This window comes from Pleurodeles waltl, chromosome 5, assembly GCF_031143425.1.
Source record: "Pleurodeles waltl isolate 20211129_DDA chromosome 5, aPleWal1.hap1.20221129, whole genome shotgun sequence".
NCBI lineage: Eukaryota > Metazoa > Chordata > Amphibia > Caudata > Salamandridae > Pleurodeles > Pleurodeles waltl.
This window is the reverse complement of record NC_090444.1, coordinates 631,849,927-631,865,828: the sequence shown is the minus strand read 5'-3', so window position 1 is coordinate 631,865,828 and position 15,902 is coordinate 631,849,927. Positions and strand designations below refer to the sequence as shown.

Genomic DNA, 15,902 nt, shown 5'->3' with positions numbered 1-15,902 from the left:
TCTCAAGTCACTGCCTTCTATCCCTGCTTGTAAACCACTTATACTGCAGAAAACAATGTGACTAGATGGATGTAACTGTTTATATTAGACTATCTGCATTTGTCAAGACACACATACCTGGTATTTATACCTATGACTTACAGATGTTCATGCTGCTTGGTGTTCTACTGCAGTACAGAGTTGCTTGTATCAACCCACAAGAAATATACAATGAACTATAGAATGGAGAATCTAAACTACCTTTATATTGTCAAGGAAATTACAAGTAATTATGCAGTTAATAGTAGTAAATCTATTCTTATATATAAATACTTAACTTGATGACATAGCAGTAGTCAATATTCTGGATTCAATATTTTAGCTATTTGAGAATACCAACTCTGTGTCTACCTACATATTCTTACCTTGCAGATATAGTGGTAGTAAATATTTTAGATTAAATATTTTTGTAGGTTGATATACAAATTCAACATTTTGATGTGCCTCCGTGTTTTTTACTATTTCACCTTCACCTCCTTGGCTTACGTATAACTATATTTTTGTTTTTCATAGCATTACTCCAGAGAAATTTCCTAATGCTGGTCTAGAGTCAAACTTCTGCCGAAACCCTGACTCCGATGCGAAAGGGCCTTGGTGCTACACCACTGATCCCACTCTCAGATTCGACTACTGCAATATTCAAGATTGTGAAGGTAACATGAGAAAGAAATTACAGAACTGACATTTACTCCCCTAATTGTAAACCACACATAAGGTACACATTGTGTGTTGCCAATGCAGTGAATATGTTATTCGACTTACATTATTAGGTGCATTCCTAATGTAAATAGCCTCACCAATTACATTACGATATTCATTGTAACTTCTTTAATGTAGAACTATATCCAAAAAGAGCTCTAGAAAAGTTTGTTGCTTTGGTATCCCGGTAGAAAAATATTACCACTTATTAAATAATGGGTGGTCTGCCCTAGGTGGATTAAAAGGATACATTGTTTACCTGTAATCCTAGTTCTCTTCCAGGGAATCCTCATCAAAGTCTTAAGCACTTTTAGTCCCCCCCATGCGCGGGGCCCGTCCCGTGCATGAGCGGGACTATTCAGTTCTTATGACTATTGATGATGATCCCCTGGAAGTGAAGCATAACTTGCTTACCTGTAATCCTAGTTCTCTTCCAGGGGAATCAAAGTCATAAGCACTGAATAGTCCTGTCCATGCGCAGGGACCCGGTCCCTATTCAGTGGTTATAACTATTGATGAGGATCCTCTGAAAGAGAACCTTGTTTCCAAGGAAAATGGATGGTTTGTGTTCCCACTGGGAATTAAAAGCCAGCAACACACAGACTTCTGCTCACCATTGGCAGACTTATGAAATAGGTGGGGCTTTTCCAGAGGGGGGCATAACTAAGACATATGATTTCCAGCCCCATCCTCCTTTCATGCTGTGATCCAGTTCAGGATTGCCATACTGCATGGAAGGGGAAAACTCAGGAAGAATAAAATCACCATTCTGATTGGTGTTTGACAGGCCTCTTCCTTGGTGTGAGGAGTGGGGAGGTACTAGAGACTCAGCGCATCCCTGGAAAAGAGGCCTAATGTTCCCCTTGCCCACGGGACAGATCAGTCAACACCTGACCACCCTTTCTTGAGTTGTGACAACCCGCCTGGCACTTCACTGAAGCACTGGGTGTGACTTAAGTAGATATGGAGAAAAATGGGAACGAGTCCCTTGGCTTGTGTTGCCACCTGCACAGACAGACAGGAAAACCTTTCGTAATCCTTCTCCACCAGGTAATACTGACTCTGGCAAGCACAGTACATCATGCAGGGCAGGAAGACACTTGAGAACATTATATTGGACTAAATAGCTGCAAGAGAGAGCAATAATGCAGTAGCTTTGAAAGTGTAACAGACTATTAAGGTGGTGTACCACAGTTGTAATAGAGATAGATTTCTTGTCTTGACAGCATTTTGTGAAAGTCAAGATTTCAGGGTCATCTTTGCAGGTACATTCGATGTACACACCAAGCAAATCGCACAGTAGATTGTGCTCCTCTGCTAATCTTTGGAATTAACCTCTTATCAGTCTCAAGAACGGCAAATTAATTGACAGTTTGAGCAGCCATTTTCAGCAGCAGGAAGCCTTTCCCGCTGCTGCAAAATGCCATTCAGAGCAGCCAATGGACTGGCACCAATTGAAAGCAATTGACTGTGACCATCATTGAGCATCTTAACCCCCCAGCAAAGTTTAGTGCTACACCTCTTAACCTATTCACCCCCCCACATGCATTGCTCCTGCCTTGCAGTGAGATTCCCAGCTTGGCCTGCTGGTGTGTACCACCCTCCACCAAGATCCACTCCTCGCTCCTGATGTAAACACCTTGGACTCAGCATCTTCACTGAGGCCCTCCTTATCATTTCTTACCAGGTGATCCGGGGAGTACGACAGGCATTGTTGATCTTTGATGATTACCAGCTCCTGGATGTTGAATTCACTGAACATTCTGAAGCAGAAAATCTTCTGAGGACCTGATTCACAAAAGTGAACTTCCACTTTTGTCTAAGTTTACTACTATCAGGTATTCTCAAACTAATTGCAGAGTTTTACGGCTCCACACTCTGTATACTTATGTGTGCGGAGTTCTCCATCCAAATTGTAGATCCTACAAGTGGTGGAAACTCAGACTACATAAGTATAGGGAGTGCAGAGTCTTACAACTCTGCATGTAGTTTGTGAATACCTAAAAGTAGTAAACTTACAAAAAAAGTGTACGTTTACCTTCGTGAATCAGGTCCACAAAGAGGTGGCATGCTATGTTTATTCTTTTCAGCTCAGAAATCAGTTGAAATTGAGGCACTTCAGGTGACTTCAAGAACGCCAATTTTTTCTAAATTCTTATGAGTATAAGGGCGTAATTAAAAAGATCATCAGTCACACCCTGTACAATGGTTACTTTTTTTAACTTAGTCAAAAGCTTTCAGAAAGGTATGTATGTATATGATATTTCTAGAGTGTGAACCTAGCCAAAAGGCATTCTTCCCCCCCCCCCCGCCCCTCAGCTCTGTGGAGCAGAACATTGAATAATCTGATAATACTTCACCTGCTAATATTGTATACTCTAAAAGACAACATTATTCGTCATGGGCGCCATATTTGAAAGATCGCCATTGATACTGAAGGGAAATGTCTCTTCTTTGGAACGAATTCGCTTTTTTCATTGTACTAAATTCGAAGAATAGTAAAATAGAGAGTTCCTTCCATGTAGAATCGCAATTCTGTGTCACAAAACTGTCTTTTCTGTTTTTAATTGGAAAATCATTTCATGGCCGCTAGTAAACAGAACTACACTTTGCAGGGAGTTGACTGAAGTATGTGATAAGGAAAGGCACTTTTCGTGGAACTGTCATCTAGGTACATCTAGTTACACTGACATTTTAACAAAAATAAAAGAAATCCGAATGCTGTTATATAGAAAAAATGTTTGTTAAAAAACAGTGCACATTCAGTGGGACCTGCTCAAAATATTATTCAGGGAGGGTGGAGCCAAGCTGTGATTGACACTAGCGGCTCTCTAGAGCAGCCCCTGGCCCTCAAGGTGGTTATGCCACCCCCAAATGAAAGTGGAACCTGGTAATCTTCTCCCTTTCCCCTGGGACATTTCACCTAACGATCCCTCCCTAACTGCATGTGTATCCATAATTGACTTTCGACCACGCCCTATCTCCGCTGAGTAAAAACACTATGGGCCAGATGTAGGTAGCCGTTTGCATGGTGCAAACTGCGAAAATTGCAGTTTGCGGCATGCAAACGGCCAAACGCGATGCACATTCACAAATTGCGAGTCGGTACCGACTCGCAATTTGTGAATGCGACTCGCAAATAGGAAGGGGTGTCCCCTTCCTATTTGCGACTCGCATCGCAATGCAGAATTGCTTTGTGACCGCGAATGCGGTCGCAAAGCAACCCGCAGTTACCACCATTGTCACACTGGTGGTAACTCATTCGCAAAAGGGAAGGGGTCCCCTTGGGACCCCTTCCCCTTTGTGAATGTTGCCCAGATTATTTTTTCAGAGCAGGCAGTGGTCCAATGGACCACTGCCTACACTGAAAAAACGAAACCAAATGGTTTCGGTATTTTTTTCATTTTGCAACTCGTTTTCCTTTAAGGAAAACGGGCTGCAAAATGAAAAAAAAAACTGCTTTATTGAAAAAGCAGTCACAGACATGGAGGTCTGCTGACTTCAGCAGGCCACCATCCCCGCGAGTGCCTAGACTCGCTATAGGGTCGCAAAATGCGACCCACCTCATTAATATTAATGAGGTGGGTCTTTGCGACCCCATAGCGAGTCGCAGACGGTGTCTGAGACACCGTTCTGCATCCTGAATTGCGACTCGCAAATTGCGAGTCTCTCTGACTCTCAATTTGCGAGTCGCAATTCATGTATTTCGTACATCTGGCCCTATGCCTCAACATCGTACCGTGCACCTAACCCTTTGGTCTCTCATTATGACTAATTACATCAATCACATCTTTTTAGAAATGCCACCAAACAGGGCGAACGAGAAATCTCATAAAGATTTGAAAGAGTGGAGAGTATATTTGTTTAAAACAAAAGGCAATGTGTGTCCTTTTGTTTTATGCAAAGAAAGTAGAGTGTGAGACAAATAGATGTTAGTATAGTCTTAATCTCTGAGGTCAGAAATTGATGGACTGCAGAAAAAACAGTTTTCATCACAAGAAAGACATTGTTCAGAAGATAATAGATCATTGGTGATATTGGTTAATAGATATTGCAACGTTTGAAAGCAATTAATGGGATTGCTTATAGCAATAGCTTTTGATGGAATAAGATAATAAACCCAGGCACATTTTCATATATATAAAATAGTCATATGTTCAGTCACGATCGTTAAACATTGGTGAAGGTCTCTCAATAGTTCTCTTGAAAGAAGCAGTATAAAATGCTGCAATTAAATTAAGAGGCTTTGAAGCAAAGAGAGAACGATCTGTGGACTTTGTCCACATTTCCTGAAATTTGTGAAAATATTGGGCTGAAAGTTGAGATTATGTGATGGGAGTATATGTCAGTCAGTGGAATCCGTTATTTAGCATTGGTAGTAAACTTATCACTCTATGCTAAATGAGGCATGTTAAGTGTTTGTCTTTTTCTTCATTTTCAAAAGACTTTAAAAAACATTACCCTATTTAAATACATATTTAAGATACACACCACAGGACAAAAGGTTAGTTGCAAATAATATTTTCAGCAGTCATCTTAAGCACTCATCTTAAGTTGCCCGAATGCGTATCTCCAGGAGAGCCTCTCAGCTGAATTTACTGGTGTCTCTGAGCCTGGAAGTATTGTGACCGTACACTCCAGACTCAATATTTCCAAACAGAGAGAGATCGGGCCCGCACTTCCTAGTGGAGCTCCGAGGGCTGTGGGCATCTGCAGGGCCTGCCCCTTACTGGCTTCTTTGCTACTGCATGGGGGAGCAGAAAAAGCGGGATGATACTGTCTGGAGTCATTAACTATGTTTCTGGTATTTCCCCATAGAGTTAAAGGGAAACTTGTAATGAGGCCTGAGTGCTAATGGCAGCCCCAAATGATTGGGGCAGGGGAGAAAACAAGTTTCAAAGAGAACGGCTTATATAAGCATCCGGAAATGAAAAGAAGAGACCATGAAAATACCACCGTTACTCATTGAGATCATTCAAAATCCCATGCACACAAATATAAATTGCATTATTCTTCATATAAAACGTAATCACGGGTTGGAAAGCATTTGATGGGCTGTAGCACTGGTATTTCCGCGGTGTAATGTTATTTGTTACACTTACAGTAAATTCATGTCATTAACTATGTTGTTGTACAATAAGCCTTTGTGACTGTGTTCATTCTGCCCTTATGTGTATTCTTTTTGTCTTCCTATCTTGCAGAGGATTGTATGCACTGCAGTGGAGAAAACTATAAAGGATCTGTATCAAAAACAGAGTCTGGCTATGAATGCCAGAACTGGGACTCACAAACACCTCATAGTCATGGATACAAACCTGAAATGTAAGTGACGACAAGAACAATCCACGTTAATCAGAGCAAGTAATTAACAAAACGAACAAATATAGAATTTCTCCTTTTACCAGACTCCACAAAACCTTTTCATATCTCGTTATCAAAAACAAGCCAGTGTCCTTGAAGCAGTTTTTTCATATTGCAAGAACCCACTTGTATGTGTTAGCTGCCTTTACGTGTATGCCTCCCAACACTTTATTTTTTTAATGGACTTTTGTTACTTTCATTATATGACTGTGTGCATAGGGGGGCTGCTCAAAGGTCTTGATGAATGTTTTCTGCCCTTAGCAATAAGAGAGCAGGCCTTTAATGGCTCTTACAGGCTATTCGAACAGTCCGCCCTACTCTGTTGGGTAAGTAACTCTGGTGCCACATGTACGAACTATTTTGCACATCGCAAACAGCGAATTTGGCTGTTTGCGACGTGCAAAATGCAGTTCCCGATGCACAAACCCAGTTTTGCGATTCAGTAAACTTTTTATCAAATCGCAAAACGGGATTGCGACTCGCAATTAGGAAGGAGTGTTCCCTTCCTAATTGCGACTTGCAGTCCCATGTTTGATTGTTTTGTGACCGCGAATGCGGTCGCAAAACAATCGCAGTTAGCACCAGTGTCACACTGGTGGTATACACATTCGCAAATGTGACCCCTTCCCCTTTGTGAATGTCACTGAAAACATTTTTCCTACGGACCACTGCCTGCTCTGAAAAAATGAAACAAAAACGTTTCATTTTTTGTTTTTGTAATGCACTTCGTTTTCCTTTAAGGAAAATGGGCAGCATTACAAAAAAAAAAAACTGCTTTATTTAAAAGCAGTCACAGATATGGTGGTCTGCTGTCTCCAGCAGGCCACCATCCCTGTGAGGGCCGCCATTCCTAAGGGGGTCGCAAATTGCGACCTACCTCATGAATAATCATGAGGTGGGCGTTTGCGACCCCGTTGCAAGTCGCAAAGAGTGTCAAGGACACTATCCTACATACGGTTTTGCGACTGGCAAATTGCGAGTCGCTCTAACTCGCAATTTGGGAGTTGCAAATAAAAAGATTGATACATGTAGCCCTCTAATCCTATCCTATGAGCATATGTGAGGCAGCATAATATTTTGGTGTTTTTTGTTTTGTGTTCAAGATTGACCTCTACTGGTTACTTTACGTAGTGCACATAGACTGACTGACTTTTTACACCACCATACTGTAGTTTAATTTGTGCATTTGTTAACATTTTCTACCAAAGCTCTTATCTCCTAATGCCCTTACCTGATTTTTGTCACCTGCTCTTGATTTTAATCATTGTTTTTTTTCTTCTTTTTGCTAAATTAGTTTGAGAATTGTATTCATTGGTTTTCTGACTTTCAATGATTTAATGTTTTTGATATTGCTTAAGTACTTTTGTTCATTTATCTGAGAAAACGCCAGATGCTTTCTGACAGAGCAAGTCCTGGTTTTGGTACTGAAAATCTTTTACCCGATAAGGAATTGAATGATTAACTTTGTAGAAGTAGATATTTTGTTTTCTCTTCAGTACAGTTTTTGTTTGCTTAACCCTACAACCTATCTTAAAGGGAAAATATGTATAGGATAATGTGAAAGTACACAAGATAAACCCCACTCCTCAGTACTACAAAAACCAACACTCACTTTTCCACAATTCTGTTTTGTCGAGCCGGCCAAAAATTAGTCACATGATCAAAAATCTTTGATTCAAAAAGATGTTTTTTTATCCTTTGGTATGCTCGGTAGGAGTTTCACAGAGACGTTACGCAATTCAAAGGACAAAGAGGGCATGCCATTCATGGGACCTCAAAGTGCAGAGCATGAGTGGTTCAGCCGAGAAATCTGGTCTGAAGGAAATTACTGAGTTTCAGCGAGATTCTACTTAATCCAACATTTTGCTTTTTGACTTTAGAATATAGATGACAAGTTGCAAAGAAGGTGACTTGGAAAAAAAGCAGCTGGGAATAGGTGTTTAGGAGTTCTCTGAGTAACTCTGCAGTCAAGGAGGTGCCAAATGTGGGTAGCCACGTGTACACAGTATACCTAGAACACAGGAGCGGCTGCTGTCGGGGCAAAGTGGCAGGGCAAGGGCACAAAATAAAAAGACAAGAAAAATAGAAATTATAAAAAAAACTTACCTGACGCCCATCGAATCGCAGCTCTTCTGGCTCGAAGGCATGTTGGCAATAGAGAGCAATGACAGAATTGGCCTGAGCACCCTGGCTTTTCACTCCCAGGCAGACTGGGAGCCTCTGCCTGCTGTCTCCAACCCCGCAACCCAGCTCAGATTGGAGAGAGCTCAGTGTGCATGTGGGTATGGCCATCCTGAGACTGCCGGCTGAACCTACATGCGCACTAAAGGGAGTGCACACCACTCCCCCTTCCTGCCTGTCATCCCCCATGGCCCGCCCCCTTGAAAAATAAAGTGATAATAAACATGGTTTGTTATCGTTTTATTTATCAAGTTTTGCAACTGCTGCTGCTGGCAGGGGGTAACGCTCCTCCGCCATAGTGGAGGAGCTGCTGCTGTTGGAACCTGAGGTGAGCTCTCTTGTGCCTCTCCAAGACCACTTCCACTGCAAGCAAATATTTGAAGCTTTCTATCCGATCCCAAACATGACTGTTTAGTGGTTGCTTGCAAGCCCTTGATCTTCATTAGAGAAGGAAGCAGAGGTTCATGGGGCCTCACTAAGAAACCAGTAAAGAAACCAAATTTGCAAGACAGTGAAATTATATTTGCTGGAGCAGAAGTAGAGCCTTTCATTTCCAATGGAGGAGCGCACCCAAAAAGCACTTGCTCCCTTCCATTAACTTACTTGACAGTTTTGCCTACTTCCACCATGTATGCCATATTAGCCATGTGAAGAATGTGAATCCTATTTTGAGGAATATGCACAATGTAAGGATTCCCTTTCTACTCTTCAATAGGAACCTCAGGACTTCAAGCTCAGGTAGCTTACAGCAAATGGTGTCTTCCTACTATGAATGTGCTGTTTGGCACTGTCTGAGCCTTGGAGGAGTGTGTACCTGATCCCTTGTAATTGACTCTGGCTAGAAATGAAGTTAGGAGCTGTGTTGCATTCTAGCATTTTACCCATCCTAATAGTTTCAACTGCATATCTCATTTTGCATTTGAATAGTCTGTGTACATTTTGCAGTAAAGTCATTTTGCATCAGTTATTTGTGCATATCCATGCCTATCTGTGTATCTCTTGTGTGAGAGTTATATGTTACCATGGCATGGCTATCCATCGCAAGATGGTGGATGTGGTCTAAATTCACTCAAACCGGGCGACCCATCATCCGACAACATTAACCACCATCTTCATCTTTCTAAATCGACTGAGGAGGAATGTGAGGGAGGTTGAGTGGCATTTACTGAGCATTTACTTAAACTGCCTAGACACTGAGAGGTGGTGAGGCGCTCAGTGAGCGTCAGCAGCCACGAGGCCCATGAGCCAGCTATTGAGCACAAAAGAGTGGGCCCTGCAGGAATGTGGCATTCGCGATTGCTGCCACATAGCTCATAAACCATGCTGCTGACATCAGGAAGTGGCACAGTGCCCCTCGCTTGCCCGCTGCTGCGAGATCCACGGCTGCCGGATAGGCCCTGTGGTGCCTGTGGAGGCAGTCCGCATTGTTCATCGGCGCACCCCATTTATATAGAACACTGCTTCCTGGGGGCCTTTTTCTTCTCCCTCCTGACACCCTCTGATTGAGGATGGGATGGACGACCTGTTCGGCCACGCTGAGGAGACTGCGGGGCCTGCTGCATACTGGACATGACTGGGAACGGTCTGCGGAGCATGTGGAGCATGCGAAGCAGCGACAGAAGAGGGGGCATTGTGCTGCTGGGGTCTGCAGCTGAGGGGGCGGGCGTGGTGCATGCTTTCCCCCCCAGAGACTATGTGCCTTTTTTCCTCTATGAGAGGCCTTGCCAGGAGGGAGTCAGCGCTCCCACTTCATGAAAAGAGGCCTTTGAGAACACACCAGTTGGTCCAGCAGGCGTGGCCAAATCAAGACTGCTCACACTCCCTCATTAGACAGTGACGAAGCCTGAGGGGAGAGGTGGGTACGGGAGTAGGGAGCACATTGGAGTACCCTGATGGATTTGACTCTGACAAAGGCCCTCATACAGCACTCTCGGAGGCTAAATTGTCCTTGACCGAAACATCTGCTAACATCGCACTTGACCTGTGACTAAGGACATGCTGGATCTGCTGATGCCATCCTATGACACCAAAGTTGTCGTCTTCATGAGCACAGGCAAGTGAAAGGTATCAATCCAGCAGAACCACAATCCTATCTGGTGGGCTGCGTTTCTCTCACCAGGGAAAGACCCCAACCAAGCTTTGCCAGCTGTAAGATCCTCAGCAGCCTGGGCTGCATGTGCTGCCCTTGTACGCAGCCCTGCATTGGGAACCAAGGCCTCGGCGGGTTAATAGAAAGCGGACGCCATTGGCATTGCTGCAATTTTGCTCTTGTGAATTGTCTGCCCTGCTCCTCTGTGAACTTAGTTGGGCCACTGTGGGGAAGGCGATGCTCACTGGCCAAGTATGGGGCAGGGTGGGACAGGGAGCTCCCAGGTAGTGGGGCACTGGGAGGCTAGGACCATCAACCCGGTTGACCTGGTGGTCTCTTAGGAGGGACCCTTAGCAGCGCTGGTGGACGGTAAATTGGACAAAATCCTTGCCATCATCGCTGAAACTAGACAAGATTTTCAAGGCAGAGTGGATGTGGTGGAATTAGGCCTGCTATGTGATGACCATATGAAACTTGATACCCGAGTCACACAAGCTGAAAACTTGCTGGACAATCCCCTCCCATGTTATCTGATCTAGAAACATGGGTTAGAGCCTCACATCTAAAGTCCACAAACTTGAGAGGAGAGCAGAAGACTCTAAGGAACGATCGTGCTGCAGCAATCTCCGTATCGTTGGCTTTCGTAAGGGTGTGGAGGGCTTGAACCCGATGGCGTTCTTTGAAATGTGGCTGGCAAGTACCTTGGTGTCTGCAGAACTGTCACTTTATTACCTGGTGGAATTAGGCAATTGAGTACCGGTGAGACATCTGCTGCCAGTGGCACCTCCCAGGCTGGTTATGTTCAGAGTGTTGAACTACAGGGATTAAGAAGCCATCGTACATGCAGCACACACTGCAGAGCCAATCATGCCCGAAAATGCAAGTTTTTCTTATTCCGTACTGCACTCTAGCTGTGCAGTGCTGCTAAGCCTCATTCCTGGGGGTGAAGAAGCAACTAAGATTGGTAGGCATGACTTATTTGTTGCTATTCCAGGGCCAGCTAAAAGTCATACTAAACAGATCTAGCCACTTCATCACTGAGCCAGTGGATGCCTGGGATTGAGTGGAGCAGCAGCGGTACGACTCCTCAGCACCGAACAGACAGATGACATGAACACAGATAGATGCAGCTCGGCTGGGTTGTAGGTGCCGGCATCGTGGGAGTGGGGATATGAGTGTCAGCGGCACCCCCACCCCAGCCCAGGCCCGAGAGGAGCAGATGCAGGCACTGTTGATAGCTACCAATTTATGGGTGGAGAGGTAATCCCTGCTCTTCCCAAACACTAGATGATACGCTCTCTGAGGCAGGCTCAGGCACCACAGCAGGGACCACTAGATTGGTGATTCTGCCAGAGGTCATACCACAGACTGCGGACAATATAGTTTGAACTCACCAAAGGTAAAGCGGAGGATAATCTGTGGGGTCACCCACTGGTCCCGGAGAGGGGTGTGCAAGTACATGCGCCTGTGCACCTTGCTGTTGATGGAGGACATGTCCCGCTGCCCGTCCCTCCTTATGACTGCTCACTGCCTAGGCAAGATTTGGCTGAACACTGGGGGTCATATTAACAAGCCCCTATGGCCATTAGAGCATCAATGTTTTTGATGGCCCGGTGGTGCAGTGTGCTGGCCATTTTTTCCTAAGTGACGCAAAGCCACCTTGCGTGACTTTTCATGGCCTTGTAAATATGTTCCCCTTTTCACGCATTACTCTGCATGGAAGGGGCAATTCCTGGGTTTTGCTGTGGGTGTTCCCACGCAACACCTATGGAATCTGATGCATTTCCATATTTACACGGATGGGAATGCATCATATTCCTATGCCACCCCAGGGTGGCTTAAAAGTGGTGCAACAAAGAGAAATATCTTTATTTCTCCATGTTTTTGATCTCTTTCTATGTGTGCTGTGTTCTGCAGCACTCATAGAAGGAAGGAGGTCTTCCTTCCTGCACATAAATAATCATCCCTGCAATGCAGGAGGGTGCCTGCATTGGTGTGAGGCTGCCAACTGTGAGTCAGCACTAATGAAAGTACAAGGATGTGCCATAATGCTGTAAATACGATGCATCCCTGAACTCTCCTAATGGTGCAGTTTGGCTCTGCAAGATGGCTTGCGGCGTTGGGTGGCATCATTATTTTGTAAATATGCCCCTGGGTTTGGTAATACTCTCCCAGATAACGCTTGGTTCTGACTCTATGATTACTACGAAATGGGTCTTAGGTAATTCCTCTCTTCTTGTTCTCTAGTTTGTAGCCTGATGTTTTTGACTATGTGTTAGTAGGCCATGATAGGTTGCTATTTCCCCTTGAGGGATGGTCTTTATACTCATACAAACCTTGGAGATCTCTACCGATGGGACACTTTGTTACTTGCTTGGGCAGTTGGAGGTTGCTCAGCCGCCCTGGTTTGGGAGTTCTGCTTTTTTCTTATTCACACAGCCATGCAGCATGACTTCAGGGGCCCGCAACCTGCCTCACCCCTGTGCTAGCAACCTGGGAGAGCATATCTCTGTAACCCCCGATCACCCCCCCTTTTAGAGAGGTCACTATGACTAGGTTACGCTACATAATAGGGAACGTCAGGGTCATGAGGACAGCGCATATAAGATATGCAGTACAGAAGTACATTAAGAGGCGAGATGCCACATTGCGTTTCTTCAGTAAACCGACAGATCTAAAGGGGAAGACGAACACCTACTAAAGTGCTGGTGTACGCAAAGCGACAATACCACATACTCAGGCTTTGCTAGAGTGGACCTTATTTGGGTTAGGCCCTCAGTTCCCTTCTGATGCGTGGCTACTGAGATAGACCCCAAAGTGCATTATGTATTAGTGGTGGGGCAACTGGATGGTCGACCCCTCCTGTTGGGAAGCATGTACACACCCAATTTGGTGCAGCAATCATTCCTGGCATGCCTCTCCATCACTTTGATGAGATGGGCCCATATACCTTGGATTATTGGCAGAGACGTTAATTTCATCTTATACCCACAACTGGATCACTCACATCCTTCCCTACCGACCTCTCCTGTAGTGGCCGATGCCACTTGCCTATCCCAATGGCTCACACATTGGTCCCTGTTGGATAGCTGGTGCTTCATGAACCCAAATGCTAGGGAATACTCCTATTACTCACCACCATACAATCTGCATGTGCGCCTAGATTGCATCCTATGTCATCATGCCACTCAACTGCGTGTTGTTAGTGCTGAATATCTGGGAAAGGCATTGTCAGACAGAAGTCACTCCAATTACACCTGACGTGGGAGGCACCATGCCACCAGTCCCTTTGTGGTGCTTGCAGCATGCCATGTTAAAAAATAAGGTGCTTAGGGATACAACAAGTACTGCTGTATCCAAATAGCTTGCAGAGAACTGGATCATTGCTAGCTCTCAGCTGGTGGAATGGGGAACCATTGCATACACACAGTGATGGGTGCGAGGGCTGATGTGCACCAGGAACTGGTTGGGGTGGAGGTTTCTCTGGTGGGACTTGAAGTGGTGGTGTGGGCCGCTCCCATTTGGAGACCAGCACTAATGGCAGCAAAGAAGCACCATGGTCCCCTGCTTAAACAGCTGATATGCATGGACTACAGAGTGTATGAGGCCAAATCTGGCTGGCTGTTGCCATGGCAACTGAAAAAGGCCGTACCAACCGCCGATTACTATGTTGAGAGTGACCCTGACATACCTAGCCATCAAACAGATTGACATACGTGAAGCATTTATGGCTCATTATCGTGCCCCTTATCAGCCCCCAAGCGGAACGTCAAACCCAGATTCATGAGTTCCTCGGAAAGGTTACATTTTCTGTTATTGAAACACCATTTGGAGAGGAGCTAAAAAAAAACATCACAGAACAGGAAATTCAGGGAGCTATTAGGGCATCAACCACAAGCAAGATTGGATGGACTAGATTACGCTTCATAATAGGGAATATCCAGATTTTGTGCCAAATTCTATAAAATGTACGAAGGCCTTTTTATCCCCAAATTGCTAGAGTTATACAAGGCTGCTCTGGCAAGGGACAGCTTATGCTTCGTGAGACACTCCTGCTTCCACGCTCGAAACCAGGAAGAGTCCCCATGGAGATGATGTTGTATCATCCCCTGTCCATGCTCAGGACAGATTATAAAATACTAACCAAGATCATTGCTTTGTAATTGCTGGAGCATCTCCCCCGCCTGGGTCACCCAGACCAAAACGGCATTATACCAGGCAGGTCCACTATCCTTAATTTACGAAAGCTCCATAGAGTGCTCAAGTTGACTCCCGCCCACTGGCCTAATGCAACTTGTGTGGTTTTGGACCTAGAAAAAGCGTTAGACTCCGTTGATTGGGGATATATGTTTTGGACATTAACATCCACAGGCATGGATGGGAGACTGCAGGGACTCATTAAGCTCTTCAATTCAGAACCCATGGCCCAGGTAAAAAGTGGGGCATAGCTTGGAGGGGGTGATGCAAGTTATCTGCCTATACGTGGATGACATTCTGATATATATCCTCGACATACATGAGGACATCACAGAGATAACAGACATCTAGTCAGAGTTCCGAGATGGCTCGAGGCTGGAATGAATTGGTCCAAAACTTTCCTATTCCTGATATATCCAGAGTGCCCACTGCAACAACTTATGGTGGACACGCACCTGCTCCGTTGGGACTTACACACCTTCAGGTACTTGGATATTAACATATATCATGGCTCCTGGGATCCCTGTCCCTATTTGGCATTCTGGAGCACACTCCCGTTCTTAGTGCAAGGCAGAGTGTCTCTGTCAAAAATGTTGATACTTCCTCACCTGTTGTACAATTTTCATAACCTCCTGGTGAGCATACCTTGTAGTACCTTCTGCACGCTACATGCTATGACGGGGGGCTTTCTTTGGAATAAAAGTAGGCACTAAGTAGCACTGTATAAGATGCAGCTGCCTGTAGAGAGAGGAGGCTTAGGGGCCCCTATCTTTGAACATAATTATCTGGTGCCACAAATAAAAAGGCCTGATCGTTGGCTGGTGGGTGGCTTGTTGAGGAACTAGGTATGCCCTCCACAGACCGAGTGCAGCCAATGGTGCATGAAGCCTTTCTACCACATGGGGTGATGCCCCAGGGTCCCACTGGCCTGCTGTGGGTGGCACATGACAGCTTCAACGGTTTAGGGATTTGATCAGGAGAGAGGTGTTAACAGTGTGGAAGGCAGCCAGTGTGGGAAATCTGAGTGATTAGTTCCGAGCAACTGCAGACTGTCAATGATCTTCCAGTGGGCCACTTCCTAGCTTACATTTGGTTGGTGGTTGAGCTGGGTCGTCTGTAGCAAATCACTGACACTGAGCACTCACTGGTGCACAACTTGCATTTTATAGAAGAAGGTTGCTGCTTGATAACGTGGCTCACACAAACCTGTCACACACACTACACAACCCTTATTGTCGCTGTGTAGGTTCTGGGAGAGGGACATAGGCTGTAACTTGACTCAGAAGCAATGGAATAGGATGCTCCTTCTCCCGTAATGATACATTTCAATATATCC

The 15,902-nt window shown here is 44.9% G+C and overlaps 1 protein-coding gene across 1 annotated transcript in view; it reads left to right on the top strand.

The window, feature by feature from the left end:
- Positions 1 to 15,902, top strand: part of PLG (plasminogen) — a 387,567-nt gene that overhangs the window by 132,564 nt on the left and 239,101 nt on the right. The window contains exons 5-6 of the mRNA XM_069234491.1: positions 553 to 692; positions 5,940 to 6,060. Coding sequence (XP_069090592.1) covers positions 553 to 692; positions 5,940 to 6,060 — 261 coding nt within the window. The remainder of the gene's footprint in view (positions 1 to 552; positions 693 to 5,939; positions 6,061 to 15,902) is intronic.